The sequence below is a fragment of the Salvelinus fontinalis genome, chromosome 30 (genome assembly GCF_029448725.1).
Source record: "Salvelinus fontinalis isolate EN_2023a chromosome 30, ASM2944872v1, whole genome shotgun sequence".
Classification (NCBI taxonomy): domain Eukaryota; kingdom Metazoa; phylum Chordata; class Actinopteri; order Salmoniformes; family Salmonidae; genus Salvelinus; species Salvelinus fontinalis.
Window position 1 is genome coordinate 22,397,002 of NC_074694.1, and position 21,954 is coordinate 22,418,955.

At 41.9% G+C, this 21,954-nt stretch overlaps 1 protein-coding gene across 5 annotated transcripts; it reads left to right on the forward strand.

Annotated features, from left to right (window-relative positions):
• The first annotated feature begins 3,974 nt into the window (after positions 1–3,974).
• zbtb18 (zinc finger and BTB domain containing 18) lies at positions 3,975–12,847 on the forward strand. Of its 5 annotated transcripts, none has more exons than XM_055890036.1 (2): positions 3,975–4,152; positions 8,264–12,847. In XM_055890036.1, exon 2 carries the CDS (start codon positions 8,278–8,280, stop codon positions 9,922–9,924), a length of 1,647 nt encoding a protein of 548 aa, XP_055746011.1. In that variant the 5' UTR covers positions 3,975–4,152; positions 8,264–8,277; the 3' UTR covers positions 9,925–12,847. The 5 variants fall into 5 exon arrangements, with proteins under 5 accessions (XP_055746011.1, XP_055746009.1, XP_055746010.1 ...); XM_055890034.1 differs by lacking the exon at positions 3,975–4,152 and adding an exon at positions 5,806–6,236; XM_055890035.1 differs by lacking the exon at positions 3,975–4,152 and adding an exon at positions 6,243–7,070.
• The last annotated feature ends 9,107 nt before the right edge of the window (positions 12,848–21,954 follow it).

Consider the following 21,954-nt stretch of genomic DNA (forward strand, 5'->3'; position numbering starts at 1 on the left):
GGATAGTCTCAAATGGAGCTCATCCAATTTGTTCTCCAGTGATTGCACGTTCGCCAATAGATCAGAGGGCAATGGCGGTCTATTTGCTCGCCTACATAATCTTGTCAGGCTACCGGTTCACTTGCCTCTCTTTCACTGCCGCTTCCTCTTTCGAGTCCCTGAGATTAGGGCCTGGTCCGGAGTAAGCAAAACGTCCAGAGCTGCCAACTCATTAAAGTAGACATTTTCATCTAAATCTAGGTTAGTGATCGCTGTTCTGAAGTCCAGAAGCTGTTTTTAGTCATAGGAAATTATGGCAGAGACATTATGTATAAAAAAAGTTAAGATCAGCGTAAAAAAACACAACATAGCAGAATTGGTAAGGATTCTGTAAGACAGCTGCTATCCATTGCAGCGCCAACTTGCTATCAAAGATATGCAAGGACCACACCCTTTTAGTATGTCAATCATTTAAGGATTCTATTGATCATGTGGTGTGTAAATAAAAAGTGTCATTGGTGTTACTCAATTTAAATGAAATTATTAATCATATCATAAATGATTTCTAAAGGTTAATGACCATTGATTTGAGCATCTGTGGACTTCATTGAAGAAAATCCAAAATTACCTACATTTTGTCATTGGTGTTACCATCATTGGTGTTACTAGGCCTACTCAATTGGGTGGCACAATGTTATCATAATGGTAAAAAAATATTTAGTCATTAAGCTATCATATTAGCTGATAAAATGGGAAGATGTTTGTTGTCTGTATTATGGTACATCTAGAAAGTACATTTTTTCCAAAACGCCATGACCAAATGACACCGCAATTCAAGAACGGCCCTCTTCTTTTAGCTTACAATGACGAATAGAACTACGTAACAAAATCCTAAAATAACTTTTGTGAGAATATATAAAAGACATTGCCTTTTGGCATCTATGTCATGTAAACAAAGTGCAACAACGAAACAAATTAATCAAGACCTTATAAGGAACATTGACAAGTCACTGTCATGTGCAGTAAAAGGTATACATTTTGGAATAAATCAATAATTGATTTATCATCGTGCACTATTTATTAATTTATCATCATTAACTAAATGTATGTTGAATATTTGACTGCAATAGCGAGTGTCGATCATTATCAATGATGTTCTGCCTGTACTTTGACTATCAGAGAGAAGTGCAGTCCAAACATGGAACCCACAGTGACCCCAAGAGGAAGGAATGCAGAAGGCTCTAGTATAATAACTGTAGATAGAGACAGGCCTTTTCTCACTGAGCTCTCGCTCTCTCTTTTCCTGAAATGAAAAATAGCAGAGAAATGAATTTGCCAATATGTCAATATCCAACCTTATATTAAAGACACCTATAGGAAGGTAATAAATGCTTTATTACCAATAATAGTTGCAAAGAAATGCAATGCATTTGTGAAATGTTTAATATTCACATACATCATGTTGCTCAAAATTAAACTGGTGCCAATTCTAAGCATTTTCATCCTATATATTTTTAGGTGTGAAAAGGACGTTTCTCAAAGTCCTTCACTGCTAAATGAAAAGTAATCTTTGAATGGGCAACAGAGTTATCCTTTCACATCTTTGACATAGGTTTTGAACAGGGAATTGCAGAAAGTATTACACCGTATCAAACATCTCTGTTTTTGGCACAACACTGTTCCAGCCAGCATCTGTTGACTCAAAAAGAATGTTGGGATCAAAAGGAGTTGTAAAGTTAAAAGGTTTATGTAAATCCCATGGGATTGTAAAAGATGGAGGAGCACACAACTGGCTTCAGGTTTACACTACAGACAGTTATTTTGAGAGCATCTGGTTTGTACTGTACCTCTATTAATGATACACATTTCAGTTGTGAAAAAGTGAAACCGAAGTATCCATACAGATCATTCATGTCAAGCCATCCACAAATAGAGTATTTATCAAAAGAAAGAGCATGTTTTTTTTAAAACATTGTTCAAATATGGAATAACTTTTAAAAATTGGTATTTTCTCTATCTGCTTGTTGTCTAAAATCTTTAGAAGATAAATAAGTAGTTATTAAAATAGGGTACATATTGACATATCATCACATAATTTTATGTGATAATTACTCAGAACTTTCCTATAATAATACCAAAACTCAGAATTGTGTATGTTCCAGAGAGAACAACGACTAGATTGTAATCTGTTACAAACAATGCTGGTAACATTCACTAATGGGTCACATAATGAGGTCAGTACTTGCATTTAAAGATGTGATTTAGTTTTGATTCAACACTGTGAATACATTGGGCTACATGTAATAGTAGGACTGTGTGGTTGGTTTTGAACTGTATTAGTAACGCCAATTAGTTTACTGGGACGAATTTAGGAATTTAAATGTCCAGACTGGATTTCCACTACAGCCTCAACACAAACAACCTGCAATTTGTATTTTTAAACATATGGAACATACATAATACATGTCATCACACCACTTTGAACATTCATGAAATACCTGTCAATACATAAACTTTTTGGGCACTACATCTTTATTCGATGTGATTGTAGTCCCAAGCTGATTCTCTTGTGCCCCAGATTTACGGTCCTGCATGGGTGATTACTGCTCTGGCACTCAGGGCAACTTTTCACGTTGCTTACAAAACTGGATGCACTAATTAAAAGGCTAGAAATAGACTGAAGTTTGAACCTCGTTAATAATACAGTATATAATGTTTTATAACGTGTTTATTACCTATAATATTTTCGCCAAGTCTCAGAATATAGCCTACGGCTCACATCAAAGGAGACACGCATCTTAAACATAGTGTTGCCCCTCTCTTAATGAAGTTATAGGGTTATAGGCTACAAGATAACATACAATATAGCCTACTACAAATAAAAATACAAAGTAGCCTATTCGTTTTTAAATACTTTAGGCTAAATATTGACGTGAGAGTGGACGTATTCGACATAAAATCAAGACATGGTTATATGTCCCTGAGACACACTATCACTGTCGAATGAAAATGATGATGGTTTATTATTGCCTAAATCAAGGGTTCTCAAAGTGATCTCATATAAATATATATATAAAAAAAAATCTTGACATTACATTTTTTTTATGAATATAACAACATATTAAACGAATTTCCGAATTTCCCAGGGTCCGAGACTTGGGAAATCATACTTATTTGTATGTGACAAATAAAATTTGATTTGATGATTTGATTTGGTTCGTCCGGTGGCACCGGCCATGCACTGCCGAAGTCGATATATAATTTATTGTATACATTTTTTTCTTATCTCACTCGAGTTGTGTTCTGATTATGAGGGGGTCCCTGATGAATTTGCTATGACAAAGGGGTCCCAGGCCCCAAAAAGTTTGAGAACCCCTGGCCTAAATTATAGGACTATATAGCCTAGGACTACTAGGGCAGGCTACCATATTCATCATGACGTTATGTATGCATTGACTAACTAAGTTACTATTCTTGCACAACCTATAGACTACACCATGGCGATAGAAACATTACTATAGACTGAAATAATAGCCTAGAAAGAAAATCACTTTATTCAAATAAATTAATGAACAATTGATTGTGATACCTTGATTTACTTTGCATGTTTCCACAACGCTGTCATTATACGCGTCAACTGCCTTATATTCGCAGACCTTGTCGTTGCAGTCCTAATTGTGTTACCGGTGACAAAAGTTTTTCTTTCAAGAATATGAATAACGTAATGCACCTGTTCCACGCTCCACTAGTCGAAGCCTGACTACAGTACCCACGACACCTTGCGATCACTCTGTGCTCTGCGCCAGTCTGTTCAGGGAACCAGTTCGCTTAGCCTTTTTTCTGCCTTCTCACTGTTGCCTGGTGCCAACCTACGCCGAGAAGATATCCCTCCCTCTTCCCCCTTCAGCGGCTGCTTCCAATTTGCTTTCATTTTTCTTATCACGAGCACGATTGGCTTTTGTGCTGCCAGTCAGACGCCTCTACCGTAGCTGGAGTTGAGTAGCAACAGCTCGGAAACATCTGGCTGCCGCAGCCCTTCTATCTCCGCTCGCTCGCTCCGTCTTTCCTGCCACTGCAGGTTGTTATGGAAATTTGTTGAAAGTCAATCTAGTTATTTTTCAATCCCAGGAGGATTTGACGAAGGAAGCAGGAAGACATTGGAGCTTTTTGTCTGTAAGTGCCTTTAATACCAGAGTCCGATTAAGGGTGATGAAAGGGGGTTAAAGAATGGAAGGGGAAAAAGTAACAATCCTTTGTAGCGTGTGTTGCGTTCATATAATAGTTGCTATATTAGCTCCTTCGAGACCCTGTAGTGCCATGGTCTGCATAGCATCGGGGCCTGCTACTGAACTGCAATACTACTGATCGAACGTTTACTTTCTGCCACCATGGCTAGCTAGCTTGATTGCTTGGGTCAGTGTGTGTGTGTGCGCGCGAGAGATATTGTAGTCTTGCGAATGTTCTGTTGTGTTGCTGGCGACGGTCTTACATTCTGTAACCCGCAGCACAGATACATGTTGGTAGCCAGCCTATAGTCACCCTCGAGGAGTAAGTTGTCTACAGAGCTTGACAGATACATTGATCAGATAGTTGCTCGTATCGAGAGTAACGTGTCATGTCCGGTTTCATGAAGTTTATAGAAGTAATGGCTAATTTATGACAGTTGCTTCTTGGCTTTGGATATTTTTTTGTAGACTGTCTGTAAGCTATTACGATAAAAAGCAATGGGAAAATAGCCTAATGAAAATGCTAGGCTGAAATGAATGATGTATCATTGGATAGTCTAGACTAGAGTGATGTGTGTTGCAAGTTGTAATATTAATGTTGCAACATTGTTACCAACATTCACTAAGGCTATTTAATGATACATTCTACCATTTTCTGTGAAAGGAATATGTTCTGTGAAAAGTTATCGTACCGGAATCAGTAATATTGTAGCCTAATTATTTAGTTGCAACTCTAATTTTACAATTTTGCATGCAGAGTCGTTGAAACTTTGAAGGTTATGTATGAATAACATAATAAGATATCTGGCCAGAGGTTTGTTCTTGTAGCCTATATATTCGTGTTTCTCCTCTTTCTTAAGTATAGGCTACACTCAGCATAAATAGCAATTAATTCCTAAAGGTTTTGATCTTGTAAATATTAATAAGAAACGTGTGGATTTTAATACCCTTATGTCAACAGGAACATGTTGAATATCTTGAATATCTATAGATATTAACTTCATATCTATAAAGCCTACACAATAATGTGAATATGTTATATAGCCTACTATTATTGTTTGATATGAATAATAATGGACTGTATATAGATGCGTTATTGTGATCCAGTCACATAGCAGAGAAATAAATAAATTCCTTGTGGAATAAAAAGACCACCTGAAAAATTCACACGGAAGAGTGAAATACTTTCACAAAAGAAAGCCGAGGCTGTAGTCAGTTTTAGCCGGCCCAACAAGGAATAGTGTAGCTTTTGTTTAGAATCTCACTCATGATGTCTATACTATTGTTCCCATTGTTACTTTTTCATTTTTTTCTGTCAGTTGTATGAAGGGTTAGGGAAATGAATGATGGTAATGGTGAGGGCAGTGAACCGTAAAGAAGTCGAAAACAATATCAGCTGCGTGGGTCTGTCAGTTGCAAATGTGCTGTGCTGGCCTTTGTTTATGGTTACTGGAAGTTGAGCAGGCAGCAAAAAAAACTCAACTTTTGATGGTATTTAAATTCACTGCGCAGGAAACTAGTCTGGGAAACTAGGTTAGAAAAAGTGTTGGATTTCACACAGACCTATTTTCTAAAGTTCTCCTTTACTTTAGAGTAAAGAGGTAGGGGGAAGTTGGCTAGTTTTCCACACAAGCACCTCACTACACTTACCTCCTTTTTTTGAGAGAGGAGAGAAAAAGAAACAAAGTTGTATAAAGGAGAGGCTGGTGGCAAGAGTGTAGAGGAGTAGCATATGGCTGTAAAAGGAGCACAGCTGGAGGTAGCATTTCCATCTGAACATGATGTCAGAGCAGCTGACAGGCTGCCATCCCCCAGTCTTTTATTCTAACGCACAGACTGGGAGTTAGTGTGTGTGCGGATCTGTGTGCAGGAGGAGGTATCTCATTCCCCTCCAACATCTCCTCCACTTTGCATCTGTCTCTCACAGTTAGCTTTTTTTCTCTCCTACCCCCTCATTGATTCTGCAAAAGAGCTGCAGCCGGCCCAGCTTTTCTACTACAGCGGACTTAATCAAGTTGATGCATACTGCAGGTACTGTCTATGGGAAAGGGTCCGGGGAACTGCGATGGTTTTGTTTTGTACGGGAAGCTCTGGCTTTTCCAGGGCTTTTCCCAGTGTCTGGCTACTTTTAGTCAGAGCTCTATGGAAAGGGAAGTGAAAGAGTTGTATGTGTACAGTAGTTGTGTACTGTAGCTAAGCAGGAGCCTGGTGTTTTTGTTGTCAGGAAGAGGTTTCCAAGTGAGATTTTAACTGATCCATTTGTTTGTGGATATAGTTTTTCTTTGGTTTGTTGTGAGCAGGTTGGGCTTGGAGTTGATTGTTGGTCCTTTGATTGTTGAATGTCTGTTGAAATTATTATATTTTTTGTGGAAATTATTTTTATTTGTTTCAACCAAAATATATTTCTTAATTTGTGCTAACTAAAAAAGCAATTTAACATGTTTTTATTGTCTGGTAAACACACAGTATTACTTTCTGCTACTATCAACATGTTTGATATTTTTCCTCAAAGTTATTCTGGTTAAAACATCCCAGAACCATGTCAAAAAAAATATCAATATGGTCATTTTTACTAAGAATAAGTCAATGTCTTAAATCTAAATGGCTGTGAAATTACTTGAAAGCCCAATGTCCTCTTTCCCAGGCTTGTGTTCATTTTTTCTGTTGGTGGTGACTAATTTAGAACTTGCAGATTTGAGCTGCCTGAATTGGCTAGACAGCTGTAATCGCACTCCTTCTAGTCTTAATCTCTTTATCTGGGCAGCAGCTGCCATATGGCCCCAGTCAGCTGGATCAGATGTTTGTAAGCCTCCTTGTCTGTCCCTCTCTGTCCTCGCAGACCCCTAATTTGATCGCTGCTACCTTGTGAGTTGTCCTGCTATCTTTATTTTTAGACATTTTAAGGATTAGGATTGATGTAGACTACAGGGCACTTAGAGTGATTGTATTCTAAATCTTCAGTGCTGGTCTCTTTGAGAAGGATGTGCAGTTTCTTGAAAGATTTGGGGAGGGGGAGCGTGGGGTAGTGGGGGTTTGCTGGGGGGTTGGACATCCTTGTCCCTGTAAGCCTCTCATAAAAGAAAATCTGAACTCCGCTCCAATGAGGGGGATCGCACACTTGTTCACTCACATTGAAATGGGTTTATTTAACTGCTTTGGTTGATGTTCAGGCTCATGTATTATTTCAGACAAGAAAAAGCTACTTGGTTAACAGGTGTGGGGGGGTTTTCTCATTCAAATTTCTGAATCTGCTATTATGAAAGTTTATTTAGAAAAACTTCAGAGAAATATTCATAAAATATATTTTATGAATAGGATTCTCCTTTTTTATTGGATCTAACTAACAGTGGGAGTTGGCAATAAATCACCTTTTGTAATTTACCAACAAGGCAACTTGTTTTTCAAACCCTTAAATTCCGTGTGTACAGTCGTCATTCTCAGTGTACTTAGGCCTCTGGAATAGGTAGCTTGTGTATGTGAGGACTGTTTGTGTACCTGAAAGCCTGTTACCTAAAGAGGCTGGCCAGGCCAGTCCAAAGTGGGTTATTAAAAATAACCACACTAGGAGTTGGGAGAGTAAAGCGTGGAAGCAGTTGAGTTAGCAGGCGGGCGGGCATCTGTGTGACCAGGAGGAGCTCAGCTGCTGAAGGCTCTCTGTGATCATGTGGAACGGCCATAGATCGCAGTCTAGAGCAACACCTCTCCCAAATATCATCTGGAAACATTTAGGTTTATGGAGCAATTAGACTTTATCAGTTTTTTATTTGGTGTTTGTGTCTGAAAGTTTGAATTTGTTGATGGTAAAACATGTTAGAATTTAAAAGGAAAATGTCTCTTTGGTGATATTTTAGAGACATTTAGTTTTGTAGATATAGTTTAAAATGCCAAGGATTTCATGTGTAGGCTAATTTGTTTTCATCTGTTCCTTTTTGAATGCGAGTGAGTGTATGAGGTGAGAGAGTAAGATATGAGTGGATCCAGACAGGTTGTCTACACGCTGAAACAAAACAGTAGCTGTTCTAAAATAATGTGCCTCTAACATCTGCTGTCTGTTCTAGGTTATGAAGACAGCATGGAGTTCCCAGACCACAGCAGACATTTGCTACAGTGTCTGAGTGAGCAGAGGCATCAGGGTTTCCTTTGTGATTCCACTGTGCTGGTCGGCGATGCCCAGTTCCGAGCCCATCGAGCAGTGCTGGCTTCATGCAGCATGTACTTCCATCTCTTTTACAAGGACCAGCTGGACAAAAGGGACATTGTTCATCTGAACAGCGACATTGTTACAGCCCCGGCGTTCGCTCTCCTGCTAGAGTTCATGTACGAGGGGAAGCTCCAGTTCAAAGCCCTGCCCGTGGAGGACGTGCTGGCTGCAGCCAGTTTCCTACATATGTACGACATAGTCAAGGTCTGCAAGAAGAAGCTGAAGTACAAAGCCACTGCGGAGGCAGACAGCACCAAGAAGGAGGAAGACGCCTCCAGCTGCTCTGACAAAGTAGAGAGCTTCTCTGAGGGCAGCACGGGCCACCCGGCAACGGCCGACCTACTGCCCAGTGACGATGAGGACCTGGAGGCCAAGCAGGACCCCAGCAACCTGTGGATGAGGCTACCCTCTGACCGCCCGGGCACCCCGGCCAACGCCACCAGCCCAAGGGAGGCTGACGCCCATGTCAGTCCCCCCAAACTGCAGTCCCCTGCCGGCAGCCCTAGCAGCTCTACTGGCTCCCTGTCCCGGAGGTCCCTGGGCTCCCGTGGCTCCCGAAGCTCCCGTAGCTCTCGCAGAGTGTCAGCGGATGCAGACTGTGTCCTGGACTTGTCTGTGAAGTCCAGCCTGACGGGGCCCAGCGAGTCCTTGTCCAACAACCCCTATTTCTGTGGCCGGGTGACGCCCGACAGCCTGCAGAGCACCCTCGTCCAGGTGAAGCAGGAGAAGAACACAGGCTCAGATGATGAGGGCCTGGTGAGTGGCGACTATGAGATGGACCACAGCGGGCCCAAAGCAACCCCTCCCAGAACCAATGGAGGACTGAACCACCACGGGCTCGGCAGCCATGCTCACAGACGCCTGGGCCTGGAGGCCCACCTCTCGGCCCTACGTGATGCCTCCCTGGCCAGCGAGCTGGAGCGTGATGACAAGGTCAGCGACGATGACATGCTGGGGGGAGAGAGTGAGCGGGCCCAGGTCGAGGCGGCCAGCATCGACAGCGCCCTGCTGCCCTACGTGTCCAACATGCTGAACGCTCCTCACACTCAGATCTTCATGTGCCCCCTGTGCAACAAGGTGTTTCCCAGTCCGCACATCCTCCAGATTCACCTCAGCACACATTTTCGCGAGCAGGAGGGTGTGCGCGCCAAGCCCGCCAGCGATGTCAATGTGCCCACCTGCTCCATCTGCGGCAAGACGTTCTCCTGCATGTACACCCTGAAGCGCCACGAGCGGACTCACTCCGGGGAGAAGCCGTACACGTGCACCACGTGCGGTAAGAGCTTCCAGTACTCCCACAACCTGAGCCGGCACGCTGTGGTGCACACCCGAGAGAAGCCGCACGCCTGCAAGTGGTGCGAGCGGCGCTTCACCCAGTCTGGGGACCTGTACCGCCACATCCGCAAGTTCCACTGCGAACTGGTCAACTCGCTCTCTGTCAAGAGTGAAGGCCTCAACCTGCCCAACCTCCACAGGGACTGGGCCATAGAGGATAGTTCTCAAGAACTGTGGAAGTGAAGCCTGCTGAAATGATCAGGACTTTGTTTTTAAGCTAAATGAGAGAGGTGTCAGTGAAGGTTGGGCAGAGAGGTAAGGGAGTTGGAGCAGGGTATGGGTGGGAGAGGGGTCTGAATCAGTCATGTTTCTTGTACGTAACATTGCAAAATCTTGTTAAATGGCACTTTAATAGCACATGAACATGTTACTACTGTTTTCTGTTCCAGTCTTTTGTTTTATTCTATTTTATTTGTTCTGATTTCGTTAAAAAAAAATGTATGTAAACATGGCCGCTGGTATCAGTAGCCAGCGTTGAGTTATTTTTAGATTTCTTGTGTATATACACAAATGTCTATACACTCCTTAAATCTAAGGCACACCTTCAATGACAACCATATGAAGTGTTCAGGTAATACACACTGAAGTTAGACTATTAGAATACACTAAACGGGTACTGTGATCATGAATATATACCAGTACACATACATGTGTGTATGAATACATGTGTGTATAGTGCACTACTCTAATTTCATTATCAAATTGAATCTGTGTGAATGTGTGTGCGTTTAAATTGTTTTACTCTGCAAAGAGGTCTGATTTAAATAGCTACAAGCTTCTGTTCCTTAAGCTCTTGTACATTTTGACTTGTGATAGGAAACTTGACTGATGAAAGACAAATGGCACTCATGCAATGTACAGCTTCATTTTTCACATTAATTGAAGTATTTTCTAAAACCCTTTATAAATGATTATTTTAGAATTTCTTAAATCTCTATCTGCAGCTTTTAAACATCCTTTGTTGAACTGAATTTAATTTAAGTTGGCTGTATTCTATAGGTTCCTGTAGTGATTAAATGGATTTATTTTTGGAAAATGGGATCTGTTATTGCATGAAGTCCAACCTGTATATTTGAAATGTGAATCGCTGTATTACTGTACACTGTAATTGAACAAATATAGAACAGACTATGTGAATACTCCAAGGGTGCAGTCTGTTAAAAAAGTGAATTTTACAGCTATGGAAAATGCATGAATATGATTTATTGACCTTTTGTTGTACTTTCTTTTTTTTGCATTTGAGGAGTGTATTTTAAATTAACTAATTATATTCTTAAGTAGTTTATTTCTTTTCTCTGCTCCTTTTGAGAGTCCGGTAGGACTCCTTTAAAATGTTCTGCTGGGCTGTGAAGATTTTTTTGTCAATGCACTGGTCTTGGGTTTGAGATTGTGTAACGGTATGTGAGGTGAAGCTTGTCGTCAGACAGACAGAGGTGGGCAGTGTGGGCAGAATGCCAGCAGTGACCTAACTAACAAACTAATCTACAGAAGATCTCCACTAGTGTGTTTGCCTCCCGTCCACACAGCACTTCATCACCGTCTACTTTGCTGCATGGTGGTCAGGGAGTTAAGGTTCCCAACTGCTGTATCTATCCAGTTAACGTTCTTCTTTGGTATTTTCTGCTCTCTCATTGACATCAAGTAAGCATTGTGGGTAATTGATTTATTTCTATTTTCATTTGGCACTTGTTTCTAACTGTGCGGCCAATGAAAATGTGTCACACTTTTCTATCAGAGAGAGAGAGAGACTCACCTGTTCATATCTGAGTACTCTTGAAGGTTTATTCTGTTTCAAAACAAAGCTGAAGAATCGGAGAGCAGCACTATGCTTAACATCACGCTCCTAATTTGTATGTCTGTGTATCTGTTTGGATGCTCCTATGTACGTACTGTATGTATGCACGCGTGCGGGTTTTGTACTGAAAGCGCAATCCTTACTTTTTAAGGAGGAGAATTGGCATGCTTGACTGCACCTTTTAAAGCTTATTTAACTGAGATTTATGCTGAAAAGATGCCTTTATGAAAATTATAGTTATAAATTATAGATTCAAGAAATCATGGATACTATTAAATTCAAGAGGAGATGAAATTATTGAATTAACCTTAAATTATAATTTATAATTTTTTAAATTAAATTTGAACTGTTCTTTATTTTAATATTTTATTTTGAACTTATTTTGTATTTCTTTTTAATGAATGTGAACATTCTGGGAAAAAATCTGCACTCAAAATATTTTTGTGCAGAAATACCATGGAATCAAGTAAATGCCCATTCTTGAGAACTGTCAAACAAAAGCAAAACTTTAACTATACACAAACTCAGATGATAGTAAGTAGAGCTATGAATGTCTGCACTTGTGGGGAGATACTGGCATGCCCACACTGGCCCGGGGGTTTGGTTTGCTCTTCAGTGGATGTGGTGGTGGCAGCATCAGCTGGTGACATGGGTGCTCCTTGCCAACTGTGCACAGTGTCATGGCATTTTGCACAGTGGTAATTGATCTGTTTGCAACCACAAATATCATGGAAAATATCACATGTGGGTTAACTCTCTATTTGAAGACTTATTTACAATTATTGATGGCTTTTCTTATTGTACTTGACCGCCTTAAAACTACTGTAAACAGCTTCTTTTTTCCCGCGTTGTCACTGGAACACTGTAAGTTTGTAACTGGACTGTTTATTGACATTTTTAAAATAGAAGAAAGTAAGCTGTGAAATGACCTGATAAGCATCTCCATTTATCATCAATCCAACTTTGGTTACTTGAAAACAGGAAAGGTCCAGTGGGGGGAAAAAACAAAATGTAGAAGACAATATAGGAAGAGATAGGAGGGGGGAAATACATCTGTTGAAAAGGACAATCACTGTCTGAAAAAGAAGCAGATTCTGATTAAAATATACTTGCTTCCCTGCGAGATTTTGTTTCTTTGACATTGTTCTTTTTCTGGATTTAGACATTTTAGCTTTGACAATCATAGTATGTTTTATGTTCTCAAGGGGAGTAAATTCTAAGGCTGTTTAGTTTTGTACTTTTTTGGTGTGCTGTTGTTGAAATTTTCAAATTGTGTGCAAACTGCAATAAATTATAAGAACCTTAACTCAATTCCAATGTGAATTTGTGTATTTAATTTGTCACCGAGTAAATAACATGGGTACCATTCAGTCGGTGTTGCATTCACAGGCACAAAACTACAGCACATTTGAAAGATTAGTTAAATGCTTATTAAACTTATTAATATAGCTTAGAGCCACAGTCATGTTTGAACAAGGAAGATGTAATCTGTAGAAATAGATTTTTTCTTCTTCTCCCATTTAGTCTCAGTGTTATAACAGACTAGACTCCTCAGAGGCCTGCCTATATGTATTAGATACAAGCTCAATCAAATGTTACAATTACACACACACACACACAACCCTAAGTGTGTATCATGTAATGGGTTATCTAAGCTATACCTACACATGAGTTATTCAACATATTCTAGCATTGCTCTTCATAACAGTAACTATAGTGGCTGATTCTGTATAATGAATTTCTATATACTATATACTTTTCAGCAATGAAAGTAAGAGAGGCATTGGCATCATTTCTTTTTCTATGCCATGTTGTGTGGGTGGGTGTGTGGGTGGGTGGGGAGGCTGTGGATCTAGATTGGGCCCAGGTTGGGCACAGTGTGGTGCCCTGCATGGCCAGTGCGTGTGTGTGGTGCTGATATATCTAGCTGTTGCACTGGCTAAGGCGTGGGCTGGACCTGAGAAAAAGTGCAGCAGCTTGTCGAGAACCACCCCCCTCAACACATACAGCCTCCTGCCAAAGCTCCTCAAGTACAGTTTTCCAAGAAACAAATCAGCTTTATCTAATGTCTTGCTGCTCTGCAAACCTGGCCTTACAGATGCATTAAAGACTGACCACTTTGAAGTAAGTGAGTGTTATTCATTAGGGCATCGCTACAGATGGTCATATGCTGTAAGCCCCCCACCCCCACCAAGACTAACACCCTCATCTCCTAATTACTGGATGATTTTCTTCAGTTTTCACAGGCATGATATTGTTTAAGAAACATGTAAGTGTTTGTAACTCTTTGAATTATTCATGTTGACTATAAAGAGAACTATATCAAGGCATCATAACATTCTTTCTAAATGATTTAACTATTCATTACACCTTTATTTATTATTTTAATTACTTAACTATTACCCCGCACATTGACTAGGTACCCCCTGTATATAGCCTCTTTATTGTTATTTTATTGTGTTATTTTTTATTATGTTTGACTTTAGTTTATTTAGTAAATATTTTCTTAACTATTTCTTGAACTGCATTATTGGTTAAGGACTTGTAAGTAAGCATTTCATGATAAGGTCTACCTACACCTGTTGTACTTGGCGCATGTGACAAATAAAATGTAATTTGATGATCACATGTGCCCCCTTTTCATTATTTCATTCATTGAATGTCACTCCTTAGACAGGAGCAATGACGTCAAGCTGACACTCAAGTCCCCATAATAGTAATTAGAAATACAAAAATATAACTCCTATTAATTAATTGCCCTAAGTAACTATGTATTGTTTTAAATGCATCATGAAAAATAATAAACCTGTAACATACTTCATTATTGCTTCCTACACTGTTCCTGAACATCTGCTTGAAGACAATTTGCTCTCAGATGGGGCTGAGTGTTTTGCTCTGAATTTAGGTCATTAATTTGTATCTGTCCTTTGTTTACTTAAGGAACGGGGACAAAAGGGCAGCTGCAGAAACATTTGGCTGTGCCGAAGGGTAGTGGCTCAACATGTTGGAATCGGCGACCAGCTTGGGCGACTATCTGTAGCAGCTAAAACACAGAAGTTTGTGTGAGCCAGCCCTCTGCCAATCTGTGAGCGCCTGGGCAGGGGAGAGACAAGCACATGCTTCCACAAGGCCAGCTATGGCTGTGAAGTTACAAACATCAGAACGAACTAGGACTGTACTAAGTGTCTAACTGTACTAAGCAAAAATGGATGGGTGTAAAACAGTTTAGGACACCTTTTCACCATAAAAGGCTGATTTGCTTGAGATGAATGTTTGACACCACTGTTGCGGTTAAAGAATTAGAAATCTTGCAATAAATAGATTGTAATGAAGCTATAGGGGATACTGTTGCATCAGTATACCTGAGAAAACCTTCAAGTGTGATGACAACCTTAACCTTTGCAGAAGGATTTTAATTGAGGTAAAATATCCAGAGAGCAAATATTGTACATAAAGAGGGAATACAAATTATCTAACTAATAACCATACAAATCTAAACTTAACTAATAACCATACAAATCTAAACTGAAAAATCTAACCAGATTTTTCAATGCCAAATGCCATGAAATGTTTGCAGTTGTGCCGTGGAATTCAAATGGATTGAGGGACACATTAAGTCTTAAGAAAAAAGAAGTGTACAAGGGCAGAGCTTTTGTAAGGTTACAATAACAGACAGGAGGGAGGAATGTGTCTTTCTATCGATTGTCTGCGTATTTAAAAAGCAGCCATTGTCAAGCGCTCAGCACAGAGACAGAAGGCTAGCAACAAGCGCCGTCTCCACCCAGACAATGCAGTTGTGCTCCTAGCCGGCAGGCTGGCAGAGAGAGGTGCAAGGGGGTTCGTTTTTTTTTGGGGGGGGGGGGGGGGGGGGGGGTCCCAGAGAGCTATCTGCTCCAACTGCACCCATGAACAAAAGACGCAATTCGAACTTGAATGTCAGTGTCTCTGTTAGAGGGGCCCAGACCATACCCCTCCCCCCTCCACACACGCACAAACACACAACGCCCCCCAGTAACTCTTTCGCAGGAGATTCAACTCCCTACATCTCGTGTGTGAGACTTTCGAGGAGTGGGAAAAATTATGTCGTGCCACAACTAAGGCATTGGATGGAAAGCGTGGACTGCGTGGGAATGCAGTTAATTGTGTCAGTATTTGTTTTGACACATGTATTTGTATGTTTTGAAACATGTTTATTCGTGTGTTTTGAAACAGGTTTATTTGTGTGTACTGAAACATGTTTCATCTGTAGAAATTGTGTGACATACATGATACTCAGATATTGTAATATGTAACACAATCCTAGAATACATGGTTATTGTTTGTCTCAGGCATTGTAATACTAAGTTAGCGACTAAGTAAGTTACTAATAAAGAAAGCTTATTCTATGAAAATGGGGCAGACTATGTGCAGAGTGCAGACATTATTGTTGCATTGCGGGCTGAGTGCTCTCTGACTTTACCAGCTGTTGGTAGCAGTTCTGTCCAGTGCAGATAACTGGGCAGGAGGGCGTGTGATGTTGATAGGGGTCTTGGCAGGATTTTGATGTGTGCAACTCAGCACTTTTCTGGGCACATCGCTTGGTGCAACCTTAAGGGTCCACAGGCGGGGGGGGGGGGGGGGGGGGGGTATGGGAACCTGCTGTACTGCTGGCTATGACAAGCAGGAGGTAGGTGAGTATGGGAACCTGCTGTACTGCTGGCTATGACAAGCAGGAGGTAGGTGAGTATGGGAACCTGCTGTACCGATGGCTATGACAGAGAGGTCACTATCCTATACAAGGGAGAACTTTGTACTGTACTTCTTGTCTGAAACAACAGCTTGACATGGCAGAGCAACTTCTTGTCAACATATTCCATGTATTCCATGTAACACCAACTGAAGTTACAGTACATATTTTGACAGAGCACTGAATATCTTCACAGTAAAAGGTACAATATTTGTTAACCTAAATATGTAGCTTTTACACTTGAATACCGAATTAATCTGTCACAACCTCCTGCAATTCATCTGTAGAGCACTTTGTCAGTATGGTCGAGGCTGTATTATGTTGATGTTTTTAGCTTATTGCAGAATTTGTTTTGTAACCAATATGTCAAAAATAGCCAAATGTAGTACCAACATGTAGTACTGTTAGTACAAAACGAAGTAAACAGTACGTAGTGGACTATTCAGACTTCACAACATATTGACGTGTCTCTTCCCTGAGCCTATCCCTACCTAACCAATCAGAGCTGTTGTGTTGTAGATGCCCTTGGTGTTGTGGCACTGATTACTGATTGGCTCAGTGTTGAGAGAGAGAAAGGTTTGGACAGACTGAAATGAGAGAGCCCCCCTGCACACGTCAGTCTGCTCCAGACCTCTCCTGCTGCAAAGGTGTGACTCAGCAGGCAACACACACACACACACACACACACACACACACACACACACACACACACACACACACACACACACACACACACACACACACACACACACACACACACACACACACACACGGGGGCGAGCCAAGAGAGAGGGCGTCTCCAGGGAGCAGGCAGGCAGCTGTGGGAGATGAGGAATCCAGCTTTCCTCCCAGTCTAATATCGTTCATCATAACTTTACAAATCACTGCTAAACAAAGGTAGGGACAGTTACAGTAGACATGGAGGAGGACAGGTGTATCAAAATGATGCCCTTCCATGTACAGTAGAGGCTGGTGGGAGGAGCTATAGGAGTACGGGATCTTTGTAATGGCTGAAATGGAATCAATGGAATGGTACCAAACACATGGAAACAAAGTGTTTGTTTCATTCCATTTATCATTTATCATCATTCCATTTATTCCAGTACAGCCATCACAATGAGTCCATCCTCCTATAGCTCCTCCCACCAGCACCTCTGATGTACAGTGACATGTGGGAGCCACCACCATTGTATATGAGCTGAGTCACCTGAATGTGCCCATTACCTGTATTGTTTAATCTGCTTGTTGTAGATCGTTTCATTCCACTGCTTTTCTATGACAGGTACAGTGTACTCAGACTGTAGCACTGTAATCAGCAGAGCAGTGATAAGGTGTTTGTGTGTGAGAGTAGAAAGCCCTTAATTCCCGTAGCCTATGTATCCTTGCATAGTGTTTGAGCGTGTGTGGATGCTGCCTGCGTGGTTCAGGCCTGGTTCAGTGCAGGAACAGGAGTGTCACTATGTTCTCTCACCCCAAGATGCCAACCTCTCCGCTCCCTCCCAGCTCTGGCAAAGCAGGCCCCATCTGTCACCCCCCCCCCCCCCCCTCCCTCCCAACCTGCAGCAGTGCTGGGGTGGCCCCAGGCCCACTCCCAGGATTAATGCTTGCATCCTGATCTGGGTTAGAGAGGGAGAGACGTGGGCCCAGCCTGTAGGACCTGGCACAGGCAACGCAACACATTCTGCTGTATTATTTAAGGCAACATAATACCATCAGTCGGATATCAAAGGGAACTGTTGAAATGTGACATGGGGAGATTTGTCCAATATCGGGTTGCAAGTGCATTGTGCAACACAGGTACTGTATGCATGTTGTCTATAAGGAAAATGCATTATATGTGCTTTGTACATAGCATTCCTAGACAACATCTGACAGGAGCAAATGGAAGTGGAAGATATTGTGATAATATAAGTATGATTCTGTTGCTGGAATTGTGTAAAATAAAAAATCAGGACTCAACCTTCACCTTCTCTAGTTGTGTTCTATTCAGACTTATTTAATTGACTATGCACTAGTGTCCACTGCTTGAGGCAATTAGCATATCTAACAAGATTCTTCTGGAACCAGATATACAGAGTCCTCCCAGGGAAACCATTCTCTCACACCTCTGGTAATTCATCTCGGACCGTAACTTACTAAAAGGCCAATTCTAACTCAGATCAGAAAAGCTTGAAATCTAATGCTTCAGTTTGTCTGTCTCCTAACCGGTCTCTGTTACACCTGTACAGCTGCGATGTGGAAGCCTCATAGAAGTGTTTGTTCCTACAGAAGGTCAGCTCTGAGCAGGCTGGACAGCATCTGTCATAATGTAAGGAGGAGCGGGGCACTGTAGACGGCTGTGTGAGTTAACGACGGCGCCCTCTTCCCGACCACATCTGCACATTGCATTATCATTAGAGCTCCTACATCTCCCAGGATTGCTGACAAAGTGAACAATACCAACAATCACCCCCATCAGCTGCAACCATATGGGCACCATACTTAGATTGCAGGGGGGAAGCAATTGTACTAGCATCTGTTTGGCAGTGTTCAGAAGTTACGTTTCAAGATGAATTTCACTGTGCGAAGAAAGTTTATCTCCCTCCACCGCTCTCTCTCTCCTAGCTCTCTCTTTCTCTCGGACAGTAAAATGTATTGCTAGGTGCACTCCTGTCTGCTGTATTTTGAAACTAGCAGCAGCCCCTTAATGTGGCATCTTAATGGGGCTGAGGGGTTGTCTGCTGTCCCAGATGGTAGAACAAGGTGCTTTCCTCAACTCCCTCAGAGACTTTGAATCTAGCTGGATTACATTTTTCCCCCAAGATCAGAACCGGAATTCTACCTTTTGACTGTAATTAGCTCTAACCCCAGCCTACACAGTGTCTTTAAAATAAAGATATAGGAACATGTTCTACCTTTCCTCTAATGGTATAATCTACAGAGTAAATTAAGAGACTTCAATAATGCCTTGAAAAACAGCCTGACGGTTGGATGTCACCTTCATAGGCATTTAGGATGTTTATGAGTCAAGACTCATGGAAGGAGGATTTGCACACTATAAAATGATAAAAAAGGATTATTGAATGGCAGTAGAATTCAGGCCCTGTAGCACATTTAACTCAGATGTTACTGTACATCCACTCTGCTGTCATCATTCATGAAGTGTGTGGCTACTACTTTTTCCTGTTTCTTCTTTTTTTCTTTACAATACTAAACTATTTAAACAGAATAATAATTGCACTAAATGTGATGACATTAGATGTTAAATGTCACTTCTGTATAATTGTCATTTTGACTAGTGGGCCCATCTTCCTCTGTTCCACAATATCAAATTGTCCTCCAAGCCTGCTAACATTCCAAAATGGACTTCCAAAGACTTTGGGAATTTGTGTTTTCCCCAAACACCCTTCCGTGGTGTCAAGTCAACTGTCTAAGTATCTTCTGTAGGTTTTATTTCCGTGACGCTGAGAAGCCACCCAGCTCTTTCAACCCCTTGCCCAAACAGGGCTGTCCCTCCTGGGCAAATATTTAAAGTCAAAACAGCCCAGGGTCCATAAAGCTGCCGGGTGGTGTGGCTACATCTGTCAGAGGGGGGAGGGGGTTGTGGCCGCAGCAGCTGCCGGAACGAGTCTGGACACTGCTGACGCCAACACCTGTCCGTTCCGGAGACACAGGGCCGGCAAATGTCCAGCCACATGCAGCCACAGCCTCATGCTGCTGCTGTTACTCAAGACAGAATGTTGTTTCTGTTTCTGGCCGATGACGACCACCACCGAGTCGCACTATATGGAGATCAGAGGGAAAAGGCACTAATTGTAAGTCGCACTGGATAAGGGCATCTGCTAAATGACTAAAATCTAAATGTAAGGCTGTGAAAGTTTTGGAAATACTGATTTAGTCATGTTTCTTTGTTGTACAGTTTGTTTTATTTACCATCAAATAAAACCATTCACATAGTATATATTGACAGGAGAGATTGTATCAGGCAGGATTTCAAAGCTACTGTGCACAACAACATGTACACATGTAATGGTGATAGGCTTTCTACCGATCCGTCTCATTATCATCCACAGAAAACAAATAGATAAACACGTGCAATGACTAATGGACGCTTCCAGTCACTCAAACTCAACAAGAAGGCTTTTTCACTCCCAGGTCTTTTGCCCTTGTGTTGACTGTCAGAGACCCTGGCTGCGGTGAACCCTCCCCTTCTTGCCCCCCCCCCCCCAACCAACCCCTACTCCCCCATCATACGTCCAATCAACTCGAACCCTTTCAACCCGGTCAGAGCAACAGCCACCACTACTGCTCCCTCATGAATTCCCCCTTTCCACCCAGCCTCACCCTACCCAAGGCAGGCCCACCCCTCCTCCGACCCACCCCCATCTGCTGCCTCCCTACCCCCATTAGGGGGTGAGGGTCAGGGATCAGGCAGGCGTTGGCCTAGGCTGCCCCTCAGTAAACAGCTGCTGGGCTTCTCAGGCCAATAGAAGCAGCAGAGGAAGGGGAGGGCAGAGACAGCCACAGCCTCACATCTGTTCTAATGAGACCGTTATGGGCCACCTGGCCTGGCCTGTTTGGCCCAGGCTACAGGCCTACCACACTTGGATTGGGAAGCTGGCCCATTCGCCCACTGCCTGGTGATGGCTCATTCGTGACCATAGCACTTATACTGACCAGACCATCAGGCCAGAGAGAGAGAGAGAGAGAGAGAGAGAGACCCCTTTGTGTGTATTCATAACAGGGGGGCCATGCTTTTGGGCATGTGCTTTTTACATCAATGGGATGTGGCGAGAACGGATGCAGTGCAAGGTGTGGACCTCATAACCTCAAACCACTTTCAAGTAGGACCTGTATATTCTAGGTTGTGGAAAGTGACCATAGAGAACGTACAATTAAGCAATGCAATACACATACTGTATTATGGCTGTGAGGAACGCTTAAATAGAAATTTAGATGAAGCCATAAAACTGTCAATTATGTCCAAACTGCAGAGCGGGTGACCATATGACCTTAAGCTAAACACAGGTTTTATTTGGTGGTGTAACTGCACATCCCCAGGCTTCTATAGCATTATTTGTGTCTAGGCCACAGGTGAAAGGCAAACAAACTGTCTTGGTTCCCACAGCACTAATTTGGATGTCTGTAGGATCTGCTTAACCCTCTAGTATAACACAGTGGTGGCTGGCAAACAGAGTGGACGGCCCTGGGATGTATTCATTAGTCAGATTCGGTTGCAAAACGTTATGCAACAGAAGGTTTACTCCAAATGAAAACGTTTTGCAACTTAAACGAGTTTCTATTCGACAAATTCAGGTAGGACCCTCCCTGTTTCGTTTGCCGTTAGCTTTCGTTTTGTTCCTTGCGCAAACGGTAAACTGTTTCTTTCTAAACCGGAAAGAGAAGCAACAGCCTGCTGTGTGATATGGTCTATCCGTGACTGGTGAGATGAGCTGAAGGCTGGCCTAAGCTTGACATCAATGCTCTGCGTCGTGTAGTAGCTCGAGCAGCTTGTTTTATGAAGGTGATACATACCTGTTTGTATGGGCAATGATCAGCTGTTCTTATCCATGTCCTATCCCTGGTTGAGTTTCAACCTCCATCTCCCACCATGATTGGAATAACCAATTTTATTTAGATGTAGTCAAATTAGCATGACCACTCTACTGATGGAAGACAATGAAATTGAATAAAATACTTGAGGAAAACAGAG